The sequence below is a fragment of the Eurytemora carolleeae genome, unplaced genomic scaffold, assembly GCF_000591075.1.
Source record: "Eurytemora carolleeae unplaced genomic scaffold, Eaff_2.0 scaffold1840, whole genome shotgun sequence".
Taxonomy (NCBI): Eukaryota; Metazoa; Arthropoda; class Copepoda; order Calanoida; family Temoridae; genus Eurytemora; species Eurytemora carolleeae.
The window spans coordinates 740-26,099 of record NW_019397850.1 but is presented as its reverse complement, the minus strand read 5'-3'; the positions used below and the strand labels follow the sequence as shown (position 1 = coordinate 26,099).

The following is a 25,360-nucleotide window of genomic DNA, read 5'->3' as shown; positions in this document are numbered from 1 at the left end:
TTCTTTGCTGAATGCCGCAATTTTGTTATGAATCAGCTGTTATGGATCCGTATTTCAGAAGAATGTCAATGTTGCGCAGTTTTAAAGTTTTGGCGCCAAAATTTCCGGTTGCGCTGACCGCAGCAACTAGAAATCTCTCACGAGGGGTGGTCAGAAATAAAGGTAAACTTATTTTTAGAAGGGGAAATTGAATATATTTAGAATAAAGTTTAAATTAACTTTTACTCTTATTTTGTGTTTGATATTAAATATTTAACTTAATTATTTCTTAGCATTGAAAGACCTTTTTATTTTTTTAGCTCTGCAGAATTGGTCGAGGCCCAGCATTGACGAACTTCTCGTTCCAAAGGAAAAACGCATATAAAAAAATTTGTATCTTGGTAGTAAATTAATTTTATATTTTTTCTTAAATTTTCACAGAAGAATTTTTAATTTTGTTACAAACTAAACAAGACAAATGCTAATGATTTGTTTGATTCCACTAAGATTAACAAATGGTAAACAACCAATTGATTGAAAATAATCATTTATGATATTTAAAAAATATATTTGTGTGCGCTAGAACTCCTGGCAACAAGTACATGCTAGAAACCAGAAACGTTACAACGCTCAGGAACTTGATCAGAATATTATTCTTCAAAATCTCACCGTTTTTCTGAAAATTTCTTATTTCTATAATTTTCCGTTGCTTCTTATTAGCAATAAATACGCGTTTGGAGAGAAACCACAGTTCAAAAAAACGGTTTAAATAAAAACAGAAAACATTGATCAGACAAACCTCGTAACCTTTACAAAGGGGGTCATTTCAAATTACGCTTGGAGCTGCTGGAGCTGCGTAACTAGAATTTTCGAGAGAAAATTTTTAACTAGAAAAAGATTAAAATCTTGTTTGAATAATTGATGTACTGGAAATTGGGATTGCTTAGTTTATCCATTAACTCTCACACTGCAAGCAAAAAATTATTAAGTCTTGTGCACTCTAAGAAAGACGACATTTATCCATACTTTCGAGCATATATTGAGAAAATTCAGTAGTTCAGTANAGTATCGTTGGTCCTAAAAAAAACACACTGTAAAATGAGTTTAAATGTCGTCTTTGCTAGAGCGCACAGGAAAGAGGACAATAAGAAGTTCCCGAAATTTGAGCAGTGTGATATGTACTTGGCTCAATTAATGATTACTAATGACCTACGTATTGAAATAATTTATTTGTAGGATTAATTGATCTGTCAATAAAATTGAATTAATTGTCGATCGATTAGCTGATAAAGATGATATTTAAATATTTAAGAATTGATTTATTTTTAATTTATCGCTGAATAGTTCAAAATCAACTCATCAATGCTTTTATTTTGAATCAATTTTGTTCGTCTGATTGAGATTTGATCAGTTGCTTTTTGGATCTATGGTGTTCGGTGGGACTGTGTTTGCTGCGAGTATAATAATAAATTTCAATCCAATTCCGAAATTCCTGAGATCTGTTAAAATTGTAACAATAACACCAAAATTAGGTAAGGAAAACAGATAATGACAATAATAACCAGTAATTACAACAATATAAAATAAAATAAAATGAACAAAACAAAAAACAACATCAATAGCAATAGAATTAAAAAACAAAAACAACATCAATAGCAATACAATTAACAAAACAAAAAACAACATTAATAGCAATAGAATTAACAAAACAAAAAATTAAAAAATCTAAAAATAAGAAAAGCAAAAGCAATTTTAATGAATTCAATCTGTAGTAAAACTTAAAACTCATTTTTTTAAAAAAATGTTACGTTCCTTTAGTATTAAAATGAATGTAAAAAAAAGTATATTTATTCAGACAAAGAAATCAGTTCGGATGCTGTAGAAGACCTAAGGAAATGATGATATAGTTTCTCTAATAAAATAAACATTTTTGTTAACATTTTATAATACACCCTAGTCTGCCATATTGAATATTCTCTTTCACATAATTTGATTACTTCCAGAAATGTCAGCAGTGCAGAATTTAATTAATTTCTATTTATTTCTAAACCATATTTGAAATCCTTAAACTTATTAGCTCTTCAGGTTTTTGAATTTATCAGCTGTTCAGTTGTTTTTTAAATTTTATCAGCTGTTTAGTTTTTTTATTTATCAGCTGTTCAGTTGTTTTTTGAATTTATCAGCTGTTCATTTGTTTTTGAATTTATCAGCTGTTCAGTTGTATCAAAAAGAGCGGAACAAACTTCTGTTATCTATCTATTTAACAACATGCTTTGTTCCAAAACCTGATTGTCAGGTTTAGGAACTTGCCTCCCTTGAACTATTCTGAAATTGTTAAAGTGATGAGACTGTTCTGGAACATGAAGATCTGGTTGAACTGGGAACCCATGGTAAATCATACCTTTCCCTCAAAGAATGAGACAGTAGACTGACTAATGCAAATTCAAGTGTTCCTCCATTTATCTGACAAGAAGTGTGGAAAATATAATCGTTTTAAAAAGTGTTTAATTCTGTTTTTTTTTCTGTATCGTTTCTGTGAAAATCCTATAGTTATTTTTTATTTACTCTTGATCTTACTAAGCTATGTGTTGAGACTCACTTAAAATATGGAGGCTGGAGGGAGACCCGGGAGGGTCACGCAAAATTACGTTTTTAGATTCTACTAGCTGAAGGGCCCGGCGTTGCCCGTGGAAAAAATGTTGAATTTTTTTTTAAATTCTTCCTTAGCTAATAACACCTCCAGGCCACCTTTGTGTATCAGGCATTGTCATCTTAGCATGGAGGGTCACTTCAAATTGCGCTTTCAGTCCTCTTTAATTAGGCATGTTACTGGACTCTTTTAATAGAGTCACGGAGTGTCATCTTACCCCTAATTTCTATTTCTATTCTATTTATTCGTACACAATTATAATGGTACAATTAAAATCAACGAGGAATGAGATATATAACATATAAATGTATAAATAATGTATATTCAAAAACAATAAAAAACTTGGCTAGTTTTTTTTCATATATCGTCAATAATTTCAGCTATTTCATCATAGTTAAAACTTAAATCCGTCCAAAACATTTTGATTTGACCGGATTAATAGTAAATCTTTTAACAGTGGAATTCTCCACGCATTTTCAGCCGGATTCGCGTAAATCATGTTTGACTTAACTAGAGACTTGTTCAAGGACAGTTTATCTACATAGGTTTCAATTGCAATATTTGATAAATTCTTATACATAATTTGTTCTTTGGTCATTTTTGCATAAATCAAACAATAGTCGGATGCTGTGCTTGGGACTTTTACACATAGATTCGCAATATGATACAAATAGGCTACATAATTTTTAAATGAATTTGTTCAATAAAATATCTATGAGTTTATCGTGGCAAACCAAATAAAATACGAGTACGAGCAGTATTTCAAGAAGTATAGAATTTTACAGTGTTAACACAAAACAAGTTGGAACCATTTATATATGATATACTTTGTTTAGAAACCGCAGATGCAGTCCCGTCCCACCATGAACCCGAAATGGTAATTTAGTCTAATTTAGCCTAATTTAGTCTAATTTAGTCTAATTTAGTCTAATTTAGCCTAATTTAGTCTAATTTAGTCTAATTTAGTCTAATTTAGTCTAATTTAGCCTAATTTAGTCTAATTTAGTTTAATTTAGTGCCTCCCCCCTCTTTAAACTACTTTTTATTCAACGAAAACATTATTTGTATCAATTACTACTTCAACTACTAGTTGCTTAATTATGTGATTGACTGACACGTTAACTCTTAAGGCCGTTAGTATGGTTGACCGGTCTGTAGCTGTAGCAGTGAATGCTGTTGAGAGAGCTGCAGCAGCTCGTGCTGATGTTGAAGAACCCAAGGAGAAGCTTCCAACCCTTCAGCAGCTTCCTGCAGAAGTTCAATATCTTCTAGTCGGAGCAGGAACTGCCAGCTTTGCTGCTTTTAGGGCAATCAAATCCAGGTAGTTAAAAGGTCATTTGAGGAAGTTGAGGTCTAACCAACAGTAGTAGAATCTCAACTAAGGTCAACTCAGTTAAATCCAGCTAGTATATTACATATGTTTAGAGACCCTACAGCTAAGATTCTTATAATTGGTGATGAAGACAGATTACCCTACATGAGGCCACCTCTGAGCAAGGTAAATTATTTCTGCTTAAACGTAATTTTAGATTCACAACAGTTTCCTTTAAAGCTTTGTCAGGTCAAGTCTGAATTAGATATCAATGTTTTAATTTTTAAAACTAGTTATTTTCTTCTGTGATTTCCATTTCAATCAGAATTGAATACTTGAAACCTATGAAAACGACAATATCTTACAAATTATTGATCGGATAAAGGTTTCAAGGGTACCATTGTAAATCGAGCGTTGCCATATTTGCAATTACATGGAGGGTCACTTTAAATTACGCGTACAGTCCCTTTAAGATGAAAATGAATGAATGAGTTAGAATTGATAAAACTTAAAGGGAGTGTATGTATGGACGCTATGCTATTTGGTGTGAGACTTCTTTAACAATTTTCTCCTTATAGACGCAACAGATAGAAGTAAGATAAGTAGCGATCAAAAGCGCCTTTTTATCGCATAAAAGCCTGTACCCCCTTTCATTTTTAGCGAACACTCCCTTTAAGAAGTAAAATATTTCCCCAAAATGGAAACTAATGATTGAGTGAGAGTTGTCGAAACTCTTAAAGTTTAATAATTTAATTCATTAATTAATTATTATTAAATAATTATTGTGCCGTATTTTTTTTCTATTTAAACGTGTCTTTAAGTGTCATGCAAAGTTTAGTCATAATTACAATTTTTCCAAAAATCTGTTTTGTTCATTACAATCCGTTTTCATTAAGATTATCAAGAAGTCCACTTTTTCACATTTACCAAATGTCTAAACTGTTTCTTTCAGACGTAGTTTCTAAAAGTCTTGTTATTGATAGAATGGCATGTCCAAAAGCATGTCCAAAAGCATGTCCAAAAGCCTGTCCAAAAGCATGTCCAAAAGCATGTCCAAAAGCATGTCCAAAGCTTCGTCTGAGGATGAATGAAATGGATATCTTTCATTTCTCTTTTAAAAGTGTGTTAGTCTCCAATTGTTGTTAATCTATACAATTTTGCAATGTAAAGCAAAAACGAAGTTATCTCCCACATTTTTAACAAATAATGGTTTGAAGGTCACCGCTGTAAACGAATGGTGACTTGAAAATACGTTTACAATTTACAATCCCTTTTAGTATCTTTGATTTACAATCCCTTTTAGTATCTTTGATTTACAATCCCTTTAAATATCTTTGATTTACAATCCCTTTAGATATCTTTGATTTACTATCCCTTTAAATATCTTTGATTTACAATCCCTTTTAGTATCTTTGATTTCAGGAACTATGGTTTGTTAGTGATGCAGCCGCCAAGCAAGAACTTAAATTTAAACAGTGGAACGGCAGGTTAGTTAGGCAGCTACCTGTTAGGTTCGGTAGCTAGGCTGTCTCCTGCTTGGTTCGATAGGGATAGGGCAGTAAAAACCCAGTTTCATCTGTTTGGACAGTAGAACTATACTGTGGCCAAATTTAAAGAATTTGAACCGCCAAAAACCGGTTCTAAAAGAGCGCCGGCTCAAATCTCTAAACAGTTCCAGCTAAATCAATTGGTAAGGGCATTATTGAATCTAGTTAATAGTTGGTTAGGGCAGTAGGAAAACTGTTGATTTAGCAGATTCACTTCGAGTAAAGTGTAAAGTGTGAAAATAGTACGTCCCTGAAAGTCTGATTTGATTTTGACAGTTCGTTAGTTGGTTAGGGCAGTAGAAAAAATGTTGACATATCGTTAGGCCAGACGGAAAAATGATGATAGTTGCTTATGGCAGTAGGAAAACTGTTCATAATTCGTTAGGACAATACAGGAAAACTGTTCATAATTCGTTTGTAAATGAAAATATTATCAGAATATATTCATTTTGTCCATCCTTACCATGAAACACAAGGAAAATGCATTTTAAGAGGAGTATTGTGACAAAAACCAGTAGGACAACTGTTGCAAGTTCGTTTGTGCAGTAGGAAAACTGTTGATAGTTCGTTAGTGCAGTAGGAAAACTGTTGATAGTTCGTCAGTGCAGTAGAAAAACTGTTGATAGTTCGTTAGTGCAGTAAAAAAACTGTTGATAGTTCGGCAGTGCAGTAGAAAACTCCCTTAAAGGTCGTTAGTGCATTAGGAAAACTGTTTATATTTTGTTACGGCAGCAAGAAAACTGTTGATATTTCGTTATGCAGTAAGAAAACTGTTAATAGTTCGTTAAGCAGTAGGAAAACTGTTGATATTTGGTTATGTAGTAGGAAAACTGTTGATAGTTCGTTAAGCAGTAGAAAAACTGTTGATAGTTCGTTAAGCAGTAGGAAAACTGTTGACACTTTGTTAGGGCAGAAAGAAAACTGTTGATAGTTTGTTAGTGAAGTAGGAAAACTTTTGAAAGTTCGTTAGTGCAGTAGGAAAACTTTTGACAGTTCGTTAGTGCAGTAGGAAAACTTTTGACAGTTCGTTGAGAAGTAGGAAAACTTTGACAGTTTGTTAGTGCAGTAGGAAAACTGTTGACAGTTTGTTACGCAGTAGGAAAACTGTCAACAGTTCGTTAGTGCAGTAGGAAAACTGTTGACAGTTTGTTAGTGCAGTAGGAAAACTGTTGACAGTTTGTTAGTGTAGTAGGAAAACTTTTGAAAGTTCGTTAAGCAGTAGAAAAACTGTTGATAGTTCGTTAGTGCAGTAGAAAAACTTTTGAAAGTTCGTTAGTGCAGTGGGAAAACTGTTGATAGTTCGATAGTGCAGTAGAAAAACTGTTTATAGTTCGTTAGTGCAGTAGGAAAACTGTTGAAAATTTGTTAGGGCAGTAGGAAAACTGTTAATAGTTCGTTAGTGCAGTAGAAAAACTGTTAAATTTCGTTAGTGCAGTAAGAAAACTATTGATTGTTCGTTAGTGCAGTAGGACAACTGTTAAAGTTCGTTAGGGCAGTAGAAAAAATGTTGAAAGTTCGTTTGGACAGTAGGATATTTAGTTAGAACTGTTCTGTTAGATCAGAAAGACCTCTGTTTGTAACACCAAAGGTTAACACCATCAGGCTGCAATGATAAGTGCTCAGTGCATTTTTTTGTGTTTGAAATTTGGAATTTTCCGCAGCTTCTGATTGTTGTAATATAGTTTTTTTATTTTAATTTTAAATTCTTTTTAACAAATTTCTTTATTTGTAGAGAACGAAGCCTGTATTTCGAGCCTAATGCATTTTATACTCCGCTTAATGAACTTGATGAATCTAAGAATGGTAAAAATAAAAATAAATAAGATTTATTTAATTCTTTTTTTTCTCAGATGTTCTTTGACTTAATGGGCAATTTGTTTTTTCTTAATTTATCTCTCTGTTTTTTTTCTCCCTTTAATGGTAGTCCCTCAATACCCTCTCTTCCTACCTACTCCAAACTCCTTTTTGTCACATTCAACATTTGGAATTGATTTCTTGTTGGATCCATCTTTAAGACCGCAAGGCGGAACTAGGATTTGGACACAAAACTCTAAAGTACAGAATGGAAGAACTCAGAGCAACAACTGCTGAAACCTTTTTTCCACCTCGCCTCCACCCTAAAAACCCGCCTCAGCTTAAATCAGCATGATAAACTGAGCTCAGACATTCTTAGATTAACGCAATAAATTTGCTAACTGAGTCAACAAGAAAGTTAAAGATACAGCAATGCTGATAAACAGAATACACTCAAATAATTACAATAAGCAGAGTGTCCCAAAAAATACTGGTTTCGACAAATCTTCATTATCAGAATCAGGGACAGTCAACAGAAGGGAAAGAAAAAAGGAATATAGAAACAATGACAAGAGGATGAAGCAAAACAGAATTTTATTTTTCTGTTTCAACTGAAACCAATTTATAAAATAATAGATTGTTAAAAAAATATCTATCTATCTATCTAGGAGGTATATCTGTGGCGACAGGAAGAAAGGTTGTGAGGATAGACACAGAAAATCAGGTAGAGTAATTTTTCAAAGAATTAAAAAGTTTCTTTTTTATTATTATTAATAATAATAATAATAAAAATAAACAATTATTTGCTTCTTCAAAGGGGGGGGGGGCACAAAACGTATTACTCACCGGAAAATTAAACAGTGTATAAACATAACTTAGCATTGTCCTAGGAGGCTGATTTTTTGCATGCGAGCTTAAAATTATGTATATAACATGCATTTTTTTGGTTTTGAACGGATCTAAGCAAAAGTGCGCGCGTGTGCGCTTTTTGTGAACTATTAATTGCAATTGAACATATATCCTGATACTCTTGAAAAAAATGAGCGATCAAAAAATTAACCTCCAAAGCCTTAAATGTCCGCGCGTGCGCGCGCATGAAAAGAAAATATCTTTGAATACTTATTTGCTAAGTTAGGCCTAAGTCAGAATAAAAAATAGCATGAGATACATCAAACTGGAGCAAAATTGGGACAAGGAATTCATTTCCGAGGTCAAAATAGACATAGAAGCCTTCTGACCGGCGCGCTAGTAGCCGGCAGTTACATTATGGGTCATCTTAGCCCAGATTTTACATGTTGTATGTCGATTTATAGGTAATTGGGCACGAGGAATTAATTTCTGGGGTCAAAATTAATATTAGAGCATTCTGAACGGCGCGCTAGTAGTTGGCAGTTTCATTTTGGGTCATCTTAGCATAGATTTTACATGTTGTAGGAGGCGATTTTTTGCATGCGAGCTTAAAATTATGTTGTTTTTTTGGTTTTGAACGGATCTGAGCAAACGTGCGAGCGCGCGCTTTTTGTGAAAAAATACAACTTTTTTACAGTAAATCAATCTTAACCTCATTGCACTTGAACATAGTAANCTTGGATACAAGTTGGTCTTGAATCAAAATAATTAATATTTTTAACCCAACTATGTGTAGGTGGCACATTTGTCCGACGGTGCTAAAATTAAATATGGAAAATGTTTACTTGCCACAGGTGAGAGGTCTCTTGCTATTTAACAGAGTTTTATTTATAGAGAAGGTATAAGTGTGATCTCAAATTACCTCCATGCAAAGATAGCAATGTCCGATTTACAATGGTACCCTTGATCTGATCAACTACGAATTAGAACTCCCATGTTTTTGTTCATTGATCAAACTGTTAACTGTCTTTTGTGGTTTCTCTAGAAAAGTGACTGGCGCATTTTTTGCTTTCCTGAAACAATGGAGAAATTATCAGAATTAACACCTTTGGAATCAAGAAAATGACACTATCTTCCACATTTGGATTAGATTAAGGTTTACAGAGTACCGCGTGTTGTAAATCGGGCATTGCTATCTTTGGATGGAGGGTATTTTGAAATCACGCTTCCAGTTCCTTTAAACATACCAACTTATTCACGACAATATGATTAATCGTTTAATTCTGGCTGAAAAATGTATTTTAAAGAAAATTATAAATTTTTTTTTATTTAATACAATGAAATTCATAAGGATTTTTTTTTGGGGGGGGGGGGGTTAACATGGTTTTAACTTGAATCCTTATATCTTAGCAACCTGAGAGTGTATATCTTGTTATTTAGCATATAAAATCCTAAATAATCATTCATTTCCCATAATTTAGCATATAAAACCATGAAAAAATCATTCATTTCCCATAATTTAGCATATAAAATCCTAAAAAAATCATTTATTTCCCATAATNGAAAAATTGTATACCTCTGAAACTTTTTTGATTTGTAAATTTTCTAGTTTATTTCTAGTTTCTGAGCTTTACTGTCTGATGCAAACTTTGAATTTACATTTTCTGAAACTTTTTCAATTTTTTTTTATTTTGTGTCAATCACTTTTTCTAAGGGACTGTGAACATAATTTCATTTGACCTTGCATTTAAATAGATTCACAACGGTACCCTTTAACTCTTTATCTGAGTAACAATGAGGAAGATATCTTTGTGTCTCCATCTCTATGAACGAAAAATTCTCTACATTTTTTTCCTGTCTCCGCTGCATAAATTTGCTATTCACATACGTAGACATTCAACAACCAACAATTAAATTTGAAATTCCCTTTAAGGTGGAATCCCGAAAACTCTGCCTGTCCTGGCGTCCTCGGCTGAGGATGTTTTGTCCTCTATAACTAGGTTTAGGACGGTCGAGGACTTTCATAAACTTGACGCCGTCCTCAATACTGCCAAGTAAGGTTTTTTTAATTAAAATCTTCTTGTTTTATTTTTTTACGAAATGATTGAGGATTGATCAGTTTTATTATTATTATAACTGTAAACCCCGGTTTATTTCAAGAACCGGGTGGACTGTTGTGCAGTACACATACATATAAGAACCGGGCGGACTGTTGTACAGTACACATACATACAAGAACCGGGTGGACTGTTGTACAGTACACATACATACAAGAACCGGGCGGACTGTTGTAGAGTACATTTACATACAAGAACAAGGCGGACTGTTACAGTACACATATATACAAGAACCGGGCGGACTGTTGTACAGTACACATACATACAAGAACCGGTTGGACTGTTGTACAGTACACATACATACAAGAACCGGGAGGACTGTTGTACAGTACACATACATACTAAAGAAGACAAAATGGAACAGTACACAAAATAAATCATTCTCTTGCATTGCAATTTATGTGTTTTTTTACATTTTGCCCATTTTCTAATAAGGATTACAGCGTGCACTACTCTTTGAATATTTTAACATATTTAAAATTTTGTTAACATTTCTTCTAATTTTTAGCTATTTTTAATTTCTTTTTATTTTGCATATTTTTTAGTTTAAGGATGCATTATGATTCTTTTGTCAGTGAGAAAATGATTTTTTGATCAGTGTGAACATTCCATTCTTTCTAATGGTATTTCCAATGCAGTTTTAAAAAAATTTACCAAATTCAATATTTATTTTAACAATTTATTGTTAAAACTGTCTGGGATTCAATTTCCTTTTATAATACTATTCTATTTCAACTTTTTATTGTTGCTTAATCTTTCAGCATTTTCTCTGCGATAAAACACTAATAAATTTTTTGCGGATTTACAATTTTGTTTTCGTAGATTTTCAAAATTTTACGAAAATCAAAATTTTTTTGAAGACCTTCCCTGGGTCATGTGAGTTGCCTCAAAAACTTTGGACCCAATCGGCCTTGATGTTTCTTGGATACAAGTTGACAGACAAACAAACCAGACAAGCAAAGTATACAGGGTGTCCCATATGATTTAGATCGTCAATGGGTCTAAATTACAATTTCCGGGACTAATCAGAAAATTTAAGAAGAATAAATCATTTTGAAAAATTTAAAAAGTCTAATATAATAATTTTCTTGTAGGAAATGCTATGTTTTTCGAATATTATATGTTGTATTTTGGCGTTAAAGCTTTGAGATAATCTAATATGATATTGGACGCTCTGTATATGATGGAAAACTGCAGCTACTACAAACTTTTAGTTTCATAAAACATGACAACTTTTAAATCAACTGTCACGGACTAAGTTAGAACTTTCGTGTGAACAGATTAAGCTTATCTTTCTGTCAAAATTAATAAATTTAAGCCACGTCGCTGAACTACCAACTACCGGTCCAAATTTGAGCTACATCACTGAACTATTAACTACCGGTTCAAATTTGAACCATTTCACCGATTTAAAGGAAGGATTTGAATCAGTAATTTAAATTCAGTAAATTCAGTTTCAGAAGAGATGAGAAAAGAGCTAGTTGAACTCATGTCGTCCATTTTAAAACCGAATGATCTAATGTTTAGATCTGTAACAATCCTCGGTGGTGGATTTCTCGGCAGCGAACTGGCATGCGCTTTCGGTCAACGCGCTAAGGCCGGCATTCTAGGAATATAATCAAATAAAATATATTTGTCTTCATATTCATGACTTAAAAAAAGTATATTGCTTCTCTAATGATAATAACAAGATGCCAATTGACGTAACAACAGGAGGGTCAAAAAAAAAGATTTTAATAGTTTATTTAGATCTAAGTAGGATTTTCAAAATTTGGTTATCTTTAGTTTATTTTCATTAAGGAAGTAAATTTCTTCATTGAATTACTAATTTTTGGGTTCATTTATCTAAAAATCATTGGTTTTCTATTTGTGAAAATTTATTAGTAATTTAGCAAATGATATTGTCAATTATTTGAAGAAAATTGGTCAAGAATGAATTGGTTATACATTATTATTAAGCCGGAATTGAACCACTTTTCTTGTTTGCCGGTTTAAGTTAAGATGATTTGGTTAAAATTAGTCTTTGGAGATTTCATATTTCAGATTTCATGAGAGGAAATGAGTTTTTGCCGCAAACTCAATTTTCTTAATACCTATATCTTTGAATCCTGATTGTGTTTCAAACCTAGACTATTTGATCCAACAGAATTTTATAGTTTGAAATAAAAATATAGTTTGATGGCAAAAACTTATTTTCTTTGGACCCTGGTTTATTTTTATTAAAATGGTGAAACTTAAAATATGTTAAAAAATGATAAAAAAAAGAATATATTGATTGATTATATTGTTAAGAGGTGAACCAGGCCTATCAGGAGGCAGGCAATATGGCAAAGGTTTTGCCTGAATACCTGTCTGAGTGGACTACAGAGAAAGGTCTTGTCTTATATATTTTTGAAGAGCTGCAATGAGACCTAAACTATGTATTGGAGATATTGAAGAAATCCTGTCTGTGTTTGATGTTGTTATAAAGCAGATAGTTTTACCATCAAACTTTAATGTAAAATGAGTCTGTATACAAATGCTGCGTTTGATGCAATGAGTCTGTTTACAAATGCTGTGTTTGAAGTTTATTGAACTATTTAAGATCATAACTTTAGTTTAGTCATAGTTTATATGACAGTGACGCCCTGCCAACCTCCACGGTGATAGGTAGGGGGGGGGGAGACGATAGTTTAGCCTGATCTGAAATTATGGTTGATCAATTTGCCTATTTAATAATGGGTTTCACTGTATATATTAATGCCACACTTTAGTTCGACATCAATAAACCACTGCAATTTTAATGTAATCTGCGAAAATATTGACTAAAATCCGCGAGTGTTATTGTAAATCCAGCAGAGTATCGACAATCTTTGTATTTCATGTAGGCGGAAATATGGGGCCAAGGGGGGCGGTGAGAGACGGGTTCTCTTTCAAGTTTTGAATCTATACTACTTGAAAATGTGTCGGGTTCTCACAATAATTTCGATGTTAAGTACTCCCATAATTCTCTTGGAGTAAATTCCGTATTCTTAAGTGGAATTAACTGCTAAAACTTGTGTATCTTTACTTAAAGGGACTGTTCACTAACCACGTAATTAGTGTCAATTTTAAACGGCACTCCTAACTTATCTTTTCTATGGAGAAACTGCAATTAAGAATTTGAAATTTTACATTTCGATATTTTCTTTATTTTTTCTCAGAAAAATGGTTAACGCATATATCTCTTTAAATGTAGGGTTATTTAAAATTATGTCGACACATATTTAAAATGTCTCTTTTAACAACAATTTGTTTTTTGAAATTTTTTTTATGGGGGGGATATCTTAATGTAAAAGGTGTAAACCGGGTTTTTGTTATGCTGCCAACATCATAGAAAAATTTTGCATAAAAATAACATTTAATGTATGAGAACACTTTTTAGTAAAATCTGAGGGTGTAAATGTTATTCCAAACTCAAGAATAAAGGGAATCAAAAGAGCATCAAACGGCAGGTATGCATTATAGTTTTTTAAATTTTAGAAATCAGTCAATTTTGAAAAATTATCTAATCTTAAGATGTGAATTTGATTGTTTAAGATGAATAAGATATGGTTTATCCTGCACCTGCCTTTCATACGTGTTCAGTCTCGTTAAAGGGTCTAAGCTTGGAACTTGGAAACAAATAATCCGGATCACTTGATCTCGATATCCACACTTGGCACTTTTAAATATTTCGCAAAATCTGCTTTATCTCTGGATTTTGGATATATGAAAGTTCTCTGTTCTCTCATTGGTTGCACGTAAAATTCCCTAGCTTCTGGCTATCTGGATATCTAATAAAGATAAAATATATCTTGATAAACAAAAGATCAAAATTAAGCATTGATCTCGATATCCATTATCCACAATACAAAATTTCCCACCTCAGTACAGTCCATTTTGTTGAATCAGACAGTTTTTAGAGTTGAAGAATTTGTTTACTTTTCAAGAACACTCTTTTTAATGTAGGTTGTTGGTTGATCTATCTACGGGGGCTGTAGAGACAGACCATGTTGTTGTTGCTGTTGGAGTTGAACCAGATAGCCAGTTAGCTGGAGCTAGTAATATACAGGTTAGAAAGCCAGCCAATCCTTGTTGTATACAGGCTAGTTAATAGTAAGCTAAAAGATTGAAATATATGTAATGTTTATATTAAGTTAATTACTGTTCTGTACTGTACTATACTGATCTGTGCAAATTTGTCTATGATAATAATGATAATACTGATAATAATGATAATAATGATAAAAATGATAATAATGATAATAATGATAATAATGATAATAATGATAATAATGATAATAATGATAATAATGATAATAATGATAATAATGATGGTAGGTTGACTCTGAGCATGGTGGATTTATGGTGAATGACAAGTTTGAAGCTGCCCCTAATCTCTGGGTGGCGGGGGATGCTGCTGCCTTCCTTGATCCTCAACTGGGTAGAAGGTAGATGGATGCTATATTGTTTTTGCTAAGATTTTCTCTTGAGAAAATAATATCTTAACGTCTGAAGAACATATAGAGGTTATTATTATAATCTGTATTAGGATATAAATGTACAGCAACATAATATGATAATCTTATGAGGAAAAAAATTCGGCCTTCGTTTAAGAATACATCAAGATTATTTCATCTCGTTTAAGAATTCCATTATTACATTTTTATCCTCATTAGATTATTATATATCATATTTGTGAGGTTCCATGTGCACATACCCATGAAATTATAGTAACAAATAATTCTGGTGAAATCCGACTATTTCAAGTTGGAACAGTTCACATTATGAAAGGTTGCAAATAAGTTGTATGCTCTTGTTCTGACTATCACTGTTTTTTATTTTTCTAATGTTAAAATGTTTAAAACCATTTTATGTGTAAAAATTGGTTCTTAATTGAAAGTAATGCATGTGGTGTGATTGTTTCCTAAGTTTAGTTTGTTTGTTTACAATTTCTAATGAATTTGCTTGTTTCTTAAAAGCTCCATGTGTAGATGAAAAAATTGAGTGTAATAAGGGAAAAAGAGTCGAAAGAATATGAAAACCAAAGAAGAGTAAATGTAGAGCTTGGGTTAACATACAGAGCGTCCCATATATTAGATTATCTCCAAGTTTTAACTCCAAAATAAACCCATAGTATAGTATATAGTATATTAGCCTTATTCAATTTTTAAAAAAAATTAATTCTTCTTAAATCTGATTAGTCCCGAAAATCGTAATTTAGACCGATTGACAACATAATATGATGTGGGACACCCTGTAGATAAATAGTTTTAAAAGTTTAGATTGGTTCCCGGATTTTCTTAAAAAAAATGTCGGATATTTCCAAAAAAAATCAATTGAAATCAACTTTATATTTTGAATTCTGCTTGATTCAAAGCTTATTTGATCTAGAAATAGCCCTTGAAATATGACAAGCACAAAACGTTTCATAAAATTACCTGTAACACTATTATTTTGGCACGACGTGCTATAAAGTTTTTGGACTTAAATTTTCTCTATATCTCTCGCTAAAGTTCGGGACAAAATTTAATCAAAAAAGGCTTGATCCTTCTCGATAAAGAGAAAATTTCTGTCTAAAAACTTTATAACATAGCGAACCATAACAACAGTTATGAAATATAAATGTCCATCAATCAGTAATATACATAGAAATAAGTTAAGATTTGTGCTACTTCTAGAATTTAAGAGGCTTATTCTTGTCTCAAATATATCCAAAGTTTGAATGTTTGCAGACTGACATTGCAAGAATTTTTGCAAAGTTTTGGCAAACTGAATGAGAAAACAATATAGATAGACGCGGCTAAGAAGTTCAGAAGTTAAGCCTTTGAATTCATCTGTTAGTTTAGATTTATCTATACATCTTTCTATTCATTATTTTATATCTTTCTATTCATTCTATATCTTTCTATTCATTATTCTATCATTCTATATCTTTCTATTCATTATTCTATCATTCTATATCTTTCTATTCATTATTCTATCATTCTATATTTTTCTGTTTTCCTGCCTATCTAACTTTATATATTTCAGTTTTAACTTCACATTTTTTATGAAAAAAAGAATTATATTAAACATAATGTTTCACGTCTATCATGACGATCATCAGTAGTTAAAATTCTTTGAACAACTCTATATATATCAGTTATTGTCAATTTATATTTGTTCAAAAGTGCAACTGGGGCCTGGGGGTTTTGGTGAAAAGAATTTGAATTTTATTTATTTTTTTTAAATTTTTAATTTTTAATTTTAAATCCTTTTTTCGTCCACTTATTTCTCCTTCTATCTATCTGTCTATTAATCTGTCTAGGCGTGTTGAGCATCATGACCATGCTGTTGTATCTGGTAGATTAGCTGGAGAAAACATGACAGGAATTCATTCATTTAAAATACTGCACTTGTGGGACAAGAAACCAAGAATTAAAGTCCCAAAGAAGGGTTGCTACATCCAATATAGTTCTTTTATTTGATTACTTGTTTACTTAATGATATTTGTTTTTAGGCAAAAAACGATTAAAATATCTTTAACGAGGTAATTGTGTTTCAGAAAAGATTTTTTTTAAAGATTAAGCTGAGTTTAGATAAAACTTGAAAGCTTGGTCCAAAGTTGAAATTTTGAATTTTGGACAAGACAAAAAATTTTGCAAGTCTCTCTAAGAATTGCAGTGTTAAATGATAGAATTGCAGGGGCTGATAAGTCCTACACTCATCAATCTATGTTCTGGTCGGATCTTGGTCCTGATGTAGGCTATGAGGTACCTCTCATTTATTCATTTATTCATTTATTCATTTATTCATTTATTCATTTATTCATTTATTCATTTATTCATTTATTCATTTATTCATTTATTCATTTATTCATTTATTCATTAATTCATTAATTCATTATTTCATTAATTCATTTGTTCATTTATTCAAATATTTGATTATTTGGTTATTTGTTTATCTGTTTATTCATTTATTCGTTTATCCTTTCTTTAATTTATTAATTCTCTCATCTGATTATAGAGATATTTTCTCTCATTCATTCGTTCATACGTTCATTTGCCCTTTCATCCTTTCTTTTTTTAGGCTGGGTTTAATGTGCTGTGGGTAAATTCGAACATGAATTTTATTCGTTCATTAATTCTGTAAATTATTCACAGGCACATCCAATTCATTCCTTGATTTTTAATGTTTATTAAAAAACCTTATTTGTAGGCGATAGGAATTGTGGACTCTAAGCTCCCCACTGTTGGAGTTTTCGCCAAACAAACAGAAACTGATACTCCTAAGGTATTAAACTCATTAAAGGAATTAAACAAAGAACTTAAGTTGAAAGAAGTTTTTCATGAAATTTCATGACACGGGTTAAAAAACAAACAATAGTTGAATTTATTTCTTTTATAACATGTTTTACAGCAACGTTTGTGACGTTGCTTACATTACACTTTTAATTTAACTAATGTTAAGTAAGCCTAAAGTTTTTAAATCCCGGTCTTGAAATATTTCAATATCATTTTTTTCAGTAAAATTATGTTTTATTATATCACAATTTATCATTTATACTTTTAATATGTCGCGTTAAATAAAATAATACTCATTTGTCACATTAAGCATGTTATGTTTACACATCCATTCAAGGCTTGGAGTAGGGGAACTACATTTTTTTAATATTTCAATTTTTCCATTGACTTATCTGTTACAATGCGGTCTGTCACGCTTAATAAACATAAAAATTTGGTAAATTAACAGAAATCAGAATCAAGCATTGATTATTTAGACCTAAGGATCATTTAAATTACTCCCAGAAAGCCCTTGATGGTATATCTTTCTGGATGATTTAAATTTATAGATCAAACGTTGATATAAAAGTGTCCACATTGGATATCGAGATCAAGTGTTCAAGATTAACAATATCCACACAAAAGTTCTGGTCTCTGTTAACATTTTACCATTAATCTCTAAAAACAAATTGCTGAAGTGAAAAACAGAAAACCCTGGAATAGAAGGCTCAAATTATGACTCTAAATAGTCCATTGATCTTGAGACACAGCAATCTTGCAGCGGTAACAGACCCATTGCACTCAATAATTGATCTAATAAGTTACCAGTGAAACTTTGTTTTGTAACAACATAAAATATAAGTATTTCTTGCTTTAATGTCGTCTTCATATACCACCGTCGGGTTCTTACTGTATGCTGCGACAATCATACTGGACTTATGAAGCGAAATGCAATAGTCCAGGCGCTGTTTGTGTGCAGTGGGGAGGTGACTTCTGTCACTGGCCTAGACCTCGATGTCTTGATCACACTAGACTTGTGTCATAATCGGATATACATTAATTTCCTCCCTTTGGTGGTTATTTTTGATGGGTTCTCGGCCTTGATTTCCACGGAATGATGGTTGATCTTTTATTTATTTATTTATTTATTTATTTATATTATGTTTTGTCAAAACTCAAGAATAAAATATTTCAAGGCGGTGGTGACTAAATCTGGAGAATCTGATAGATCTATATCTGAGGAAAAGGCTCAGGTAGGGTTTCCCACTTTTTCCCGATCAGTTTGGTTTCGTAACATCCTTAGGGTAGCTGTCAAATATTAAAAAGCAATTAGAATTAAGTTACCAAACCTTTCTAAACTAATTTTCTAATAAGTCTTAAGGCCTAGATGGATAGATGTGACATGCTGAACAAGTTTTTTAGCATGTCATATTTAGCTCTAGATAAGTAGGTAGATTTATTCTGAATCCGAGGCACAGGTGAGATAAAACAGTTATTGGAGAAGGAACAGAGAGTAGTTCGGCAAATTGGGATTAGGAGATATAAAATGGATTTATGTAGAGTTATAAATATTTACTGTATGTTCTAGGGAATGAATTTCCTGAGAATATATATGTCCTTAAATTTAGATTTTTTAATACAATACTAAGTTTGAATTTATATACCCTCGGGGGTAAAATTTCGGAAGTGAAATGAAGGTTTATTGCCAGGAATAGTAATAAGAATAGTTAATAAGAAGAAAGTGCAGCAGAATTATTACAGTATCCAGCATGGGAAATAAAATTATAGAATTTTTTTTCTTTCTTTTTGAAATGGTTAGCTTTCGGGCTACTAAACTTTTTGATCTAAACCTCTGATTAATGAGAATTTTATTTTTCCCAAAAGTCCAAAAGAAAATGAGTTTAGCTCGGTCTGTTTATTAATTAGTTTTATATCGAATTTTTAGGAATTTATAGAATTTTTTTTGTAGATTTGTTATTTAATTGTTATTTAAATAAATGTTAATAAATTGCTATTTTTATAAATATCATTAAATTGTTATTATATAAATATTATTATTTCAACATTATTATTATTATTGAATTAGTATCAATTTATTATTTATTTATTTATTTATTTATTATTATTATCATTATTATCATTGTTATTATTCAGGTTCCTGTAGTTAGCAATATACAAACCCCTGATGGTGAAGATTACGGGAAAGGGGTCATTTTCTACCTCAAGGAACAAACATACACGCTTCTACACGCGCATCTGGAACTTGAATGCCCCGTTTCATTCAAGAACAGGATTTTGGATCGTCTTCAATTAATTTTAAACTGATTCTGTTTATGGTCCATCTTTCACCAAAGAAAGCTAGGTTTTATGGAGCACATAGCTTTGATGTGCAGGAACAGACATTTTCTGCTCAATTTCAACAATTAAATATAGTTTTTTTCATTTATTAAGTAATTACATTTTTTAAATAGCTTAGAGAAAAGTTATCATTTGTTTTCTTAACTTTCGAGAAAGGTAAAAACTTTGCCTTGTAGATATCAAGAGAATTTTCCAGAGATGGAAAAAAATGATTTGGTAGAAATACTAGTAACTATTTCTACATGACACTCACGGCAACACATCATTGAATCTGACATCTATGAGACAAGAGTGTACACTGTACTACATTCCAATGGTAAAATTCATACGAATTACTGCACAATCTTGCAATTTCGTAATTTATTCTAAATCCAAGCTTTAGAGTAGGGAAAAAAATAGTCTTGTTAGGTTGTAAATAAGGCTTTTATAAATAAAAATGTTATTTTCTCATCTATCACGGGTAGCGTAGTACATTTGAATTTCCGAGCCGGGTCAACCTTTCTGGTCCCAGTTTATACTGTACCTAGCTCTATGGACAGGACTAGCCGGTGCAACAAGGTTGAGGCGGTCAGACTTTATGCTTCATATAGGTTTAATTTACTGATACTAAAGGGGCAGAGGTGTGTGCTATAGCTCTCCATTAAAAGTAGTAGTAAAGTTCTAATAGAAAACAAAGTTTGAATCTAAAATGAAAGAGTGTATGATTGTGTACGTTGTGTACAGGAGAACAAGATAGTTGGTGTACTGCTCTGGAACGTGTTCAACAGGATGAATATTGCCAGGAGGTGATTCCATCTATCTATCTGTCTATCTATGAATATATCCATCTGTCTACATAACTATATATCTATCTATAATATCTATTCATATATCGATCTATCTATCCACATATCTACATGTCTATCAAACTATCTAACTTCCATCTATCTAGCTATCGACCGATCAATCCATCTATCTACATTCTACAGTGGTCAGCTCATATATCATTACAATGTCAGTTACTGAAATTATTTTATTATGTAGCATATTTTATCACTGGATACTGTCACGAACAGCCGTAGTAAATTTGAATTTCCGAGTCAGGTCAACCTTTCCAGTCCCAGTTTGTACTGTACCTAGCTCTATGGTCAGAACTAGCCGGTGTAACAAGTTTGACGGGGTCAGACTTTATGCTTCATATAGGTTTAATTTACTTTTACTGAAGGGGCAGAGGTGCGTGCTGTATTAAAATACATGTCAATTGTCAGTCTGTATTTTATCACCATTTCAGTAAATAATTTTGTATTAATACATTAACTGACTACAGTATACATCTGTATCTACATCTATATCTACATCTATCTATCTATCTAGGGTATTGAAGGAGGGTAAGAGCTATGATGATTTGACCGAAGTGGCGAAGCTCTTTAACATTCACGGAGCAGAGTAAAGAGCGTGAAGGGAGTAAAGGGAGTGAAGGAAGTGAAGGGAGTGAAGGGAGCAAGACAAGTAGAGGGAGTAATGTAACTTACAACTACGAAATCTAGTTATGAAAATTAAAAAAACGTCATATAAAATGATTCTATTATAATCATAGTTAATCCAACATCTTTCTCACAAAAATTGTAATAAATATCAAAATTAGACAAATACGATAAAATTGATGCTATTTTTTATATTTTTTACAACTTCTATGTACTATGCAACAAAAATTATTAAGTGTTACAATATTAGCTCCTCTTACTCCTCTTAGCTTGGCTCGAAATTTAATTGTTATATCTGGTCGGAATAAAATAAAGAACTAATTAAATCATTATTGTGTTTTTTTTATCAGACACCCAAAAAAATGTGTCCGTTAACGCTACTTTGCCTTATTTATTAGAAAAAAAGTTTATTTTATTTCTTTTTGTTTGGACTGTGATCAAGAGTTTTTATTTAAGTGCCTCACCTTGTAAAGAGACACTAGGCTTTTAGGGCCCTTCGCGCCCATCTTCTAATTCAATTGTGAACATGTTCTCATTGTAACATTAAAAAACAAAGAAAAAAAATTTCGCGGATTTAAAGAAAGAATTGCGGATTTTTAAGATTTGAAAAATTTGAACAAAAATAAACTACTTTTAAACACAAATTTTTTTAATCTTCCTCATTTAAAAACCTTCCCTGGGGTCACACGAGATCCCACAAAAAATTTGGGCCCGATCGGTTCAGCCGTTTTGACATTTATTGGATACAAACAGACAAATAAGCCAAATTTATATATAAAAGTGACCTGCACATTTCTACACAGAAACAAAGAAATTAAATTAAAAATTTAACGACGATATCGTCCAAATTATTGATCAGATTTATAGGGTATCGTGAATATGACATTTTTCTTTAAAATGGAGGGTAGGCTAAAATTTAAAAAAAAGCTTTAAAAGAACTGTCGAAGATAGAAGTTCCAAAGATAGTCCTAATAGTAGAAGGTAATTTGCATTAGAAATTTGTCTGAATAGTGAGTATGACGTCATTGGCTGCAGTATTGGTTTTGAATTTGTAGGTGATAAATTGGTCGAAAATTAACGACACGGTTATAAAACTTCTAAATTTTTATAATCATTTTTAGGACAGGATGCTCTCCTGCTAAAATAAAGCTAAAATAGTAATTTTCTCATGCATCTCTGAAAATACCAATATTTTAAAACAAAATTTGTTAGACGTCGTAAAGTATAGTTATGTAGTAGTTTAAAGCAGAATTTTAGGTAAAGTGAGAAAAACTTGAAGAAAACTTTATTTATAAATATTTATATTATAAATAGGGATTTAAGCATTTTTTCTTTGAAAAAGTGCCCTACAGTCAAACGCTTTTTTCAAGTCCAAACATGACGAATCAAGGTTGAAATGGTTTTTTTTTTAATTTGATTGAAGTTACAGATATAATTTACATTTAAAATCTATACAAGTCTTATATCAGGTGGTGGTGGTGTGTGTATAATGTGTGTAAAGATATAAATAGTTCCCCCCCGGGGGTCTGTTGGCCAGTCCAATTCAATTCTAGCTTCACACACAGATATATTATATTCTTCACTTAGGATATATATATTGTTATATCTTTTATTTATATATATATTATTAGATATTATATTTATATTTATATTATTATATTTTATATTTTATATTTTATATTTATAGAAATAGATATATATATATATACAGTGATAACCAGAAAGCTCTGTAATAGGAAGACGACTTTATAGCAATACTAAAGTGTATTTGATGCTGTTACAAAGCAAATAGTTTTACTAGACACTTAACAAATCACTAAATATGTAAAATGGGTCTGTTTACTCTGCACAATTAAGCTGTTTCAGATGCACATTGGACTATTTAAAGTCATAACTTGATTCTAAAAAACGTCTTCCTATTTCAGAGTTTTCTGATTATCACCGTATATTGAAGAAGGTCGTCTCTGACTCTCATCCTTCGCGGGTAGCCATGTAAATGCAGGGGGACCCACGAAATTTTGGAATAGGAAGATGACTGTTAGAGTAAAGTTACAATCTTAATTATGCTGTGTACGCAGACCCATTTCACATAATAATTTGATTTTCAACCTACTTGTAGAACTAGTTTGGGAACGTTGCCCAGGTTACTGTCGTAAATTGAACCCACCAACTTAAATCTCAAAACCAATCTAAGAATATTCCAGTGGTTTTCCCGAGTTCCCCAACCAAGTTTGAGGCAAATCGGTCATGGGATTCATGAGTTATGATCGGACATACAAACAAACAGAGATTACTACTTTATATATATACTAGCTTGTGAACCCAGCGCTGCCAAGGTTACTAAAAGTTACTCCCGCCGTTTACCCGCACTTGAACGATTTTACCGGGAAACAAAATTTTTACTCTTAAAGTCGACCCATTCAACTTAGAATCTCAAAACAAAGCTAAGAACAATACCGTGGTCCTCCCGAGTTTCCCAATAAAAATTTGAGGGAAATCGGTCAAGGGGTTCCTGAGTTATGATTGGACAAAATGAGATTACAACTTTATAGATATAAATTACCCAAAAAATTTAAACATATTTTTTGGAGGAAATGTTTAAAGTGCGACTTTTCTTAGCAGGGCCGTAACTTAGGTGGGCACCACCTCCTTCCTTCCAGTTACGGGCCTCCTTCATAGCATTCTCTGAAGTCATATAAGACTTAGTTAAGTGAGACAGATTTGTTTAAATAAAAGATTGCAATAAAGAACAATATACAAGGTTAGCAACAATAGATGAGACTTTAACAGAGGGATGATAGTTCTTTACCTGTGTGCTCTGTTAGCTGTACTGTACACTTACAACTGTTTACTAATATTATTATACTATAGGTTAGGCCCAGAGGGATGATAGTTCTCTACCTGTGTGCTCAGTTAGCTGTACTGTACACTTACAACTGTGTAATAATATTAATATACTATAGGTTAGGCCAGAATCAACTTATAATAAACAAATATGCAGTAGGCTCCCGGTAAAGTTTATGGCCTATAAAATTAGTAAAGGATTAGCGTACATCATCACTCTGTTCACTATAATCTCGTTGAATTTTTTGCAACCCAGGACAATATACAAAACTATAGCAGTTCGAGATTTGAACCATAAACTGGGTGTCCCAATAAACATGGGAATTGAGAGACGACTTGAAAGTCGTCTTTTATTTCTGATATTTAATGCATGGCAAAGAAAGTAAAAAAAACGAGGCTGTGCGTCTGACGAGCTTTTCATGTGATCCATACACTTTACCTTTCTTGTATCTTATTCATAGATAGACGATGATATAAGATTTTAATTTTGATTTTTTAAATAATGTGAAATTTGTTAAAAAATTCGCAATATCTCGTTCAATTTAGAAGATACAAAAATGGCAGACAACATTTTAAAAATCTCAAGACCAAGCGTTTTCAATATTAGATGTTTAAGCTGGAACATTGCAATAATTGTGTTCACAAAAAATTCCGAATGAATCGAAGACGACATAAAAGTCGTGACATGTTTACTGGGACACCATGTAGTGAAAATTTGTTCTCGCAATTTAGTTTGGGCAGAATTCCGTATCGTTTGTGCTTGCTTTAACACAATTGTGAAATTCAGCGCAAAAAATTGTGGAATTCGCACTTAAATTTTCGCGGAAATGTGCTACCGACGGGAAGTTGAAAACCCTATTCATAAAAAAATAATAAGTAGAAAAATAGATCGAAATTTAAATAGAAAGGCAGATTGGATGGAACAGACAGATTTAAGAATATAAATTTTAAAAAACAGATTGATAAAAAATAAGAAAAAAGATAGAAGAATAGAGGAATAGAAGAATAGATGGATAAATAGAAGAAAATGTAGATAGATAGATAGATAGAAGCCCCCTGAAACAGAATGTATTGTGAACCTCTGGTAGTTCTCCGTTACCCTTCTTACAGTGAATATATCCTCCTCTATAGTAACGGAGGCGTCAAGAGAGGGGGTGGTAGCTATAACAGGAGGGGGGAGGG

The 25,360-nt window shown here is 32.0% G+C and overlaps 1 protein-coding gene across 1 annotated transcript in view; it reads left to right on the top strand.

Moving 5' to 3' along the window:
- Positions 1-21,660, top strand: part of LOC111716111 (apoptosis-inducing factor 1, mitochondrial) — a 36,762-nt gene extending 15,102 nt beyond the window's left edge. The window contains exons 4-29 of the mRNA XM_023491530.1: positions 59-162; positions 300-349; positions 563-613; positions 1,391-1,511; positions 1,835-1,871; positions 2,320-2,369; positions 3,466-3,506; positions 3,760-3,950; positions 4,055-4,127; positions 5,364-5,428; positions 7,221-7,291; positions 7,951-8,006; positions 8,928-8,985; positions 10,065-10,185; positions 11,776-11,858; positions 12,541-12,621; positions 13,652-13,721; positions 14,218-14,320; positions 14,590-14,699; positions 16,559-16,620; positions 16,936-17,003; positions 17,449-17,523; positions 18,710-18,766; positions 19,668-19,739; positions 20,595-20,656; positions 21,225-21,660. Of these exons, the coding sequence (XP_023347298.1) occupies positions 63-162; positions 300-349; positions 563-613; positions 1,391-1,511; positions 1,835-1,871; positions 2,320-2,369; positions 3,466-3,506; positions 3,760-3,950; positions 4,055-4,127; positions 5,364-5,428; positions 7,221-7,291; positions 7,951-8,006; positions 8,928-8,985; positions 10,065-10,185; positions 11,776-11,858; positions 12,541-12,621; positions 13,652-13,721; positions 14,218-14,320; positions 14,590-14,699; positions 16,559-16,620; positions 16,936-17,003; positions 17,449-17,523; positions 18,710-18,766; positions 19,668-19,739; positions 20,595-20,656; positions 21,225-21,300 (2,004 nt within the window). The 5' untranslated portion in view covers positions 59-62 and the 3' untranslated portion in view covers positions 21,301-21,660. The remainder of the gene's footprint in view (positions 1-58; positions 163-299; positions 350-562; positions 614-1,390; positions 1,512-1,834; positions 1,872-2,319; positions 2,370-3,465; positions 3,507-3,759; positions 3,951-4,054; positions 4,128-5,363; positions 5,429-7,220; positions 7,292-7,950; positions 8,007-8,927; positions 8,986-10,064; positions 10,186-11,775; positions 11,859-12,540; positions 12,622-13,651; positions 13,722-14,217; positions 14,321-14,589; positions 14,700-16,558; positions 16,621-16,935; positions 17,004-17,448; positions 17,524-18,709; positions 18,767-19,667; positions 19,740-20,594; positions 20,657-21,224) is intronic.
- Positions 21,661-25,360: the final 3,700 nt, after the last annotated feature.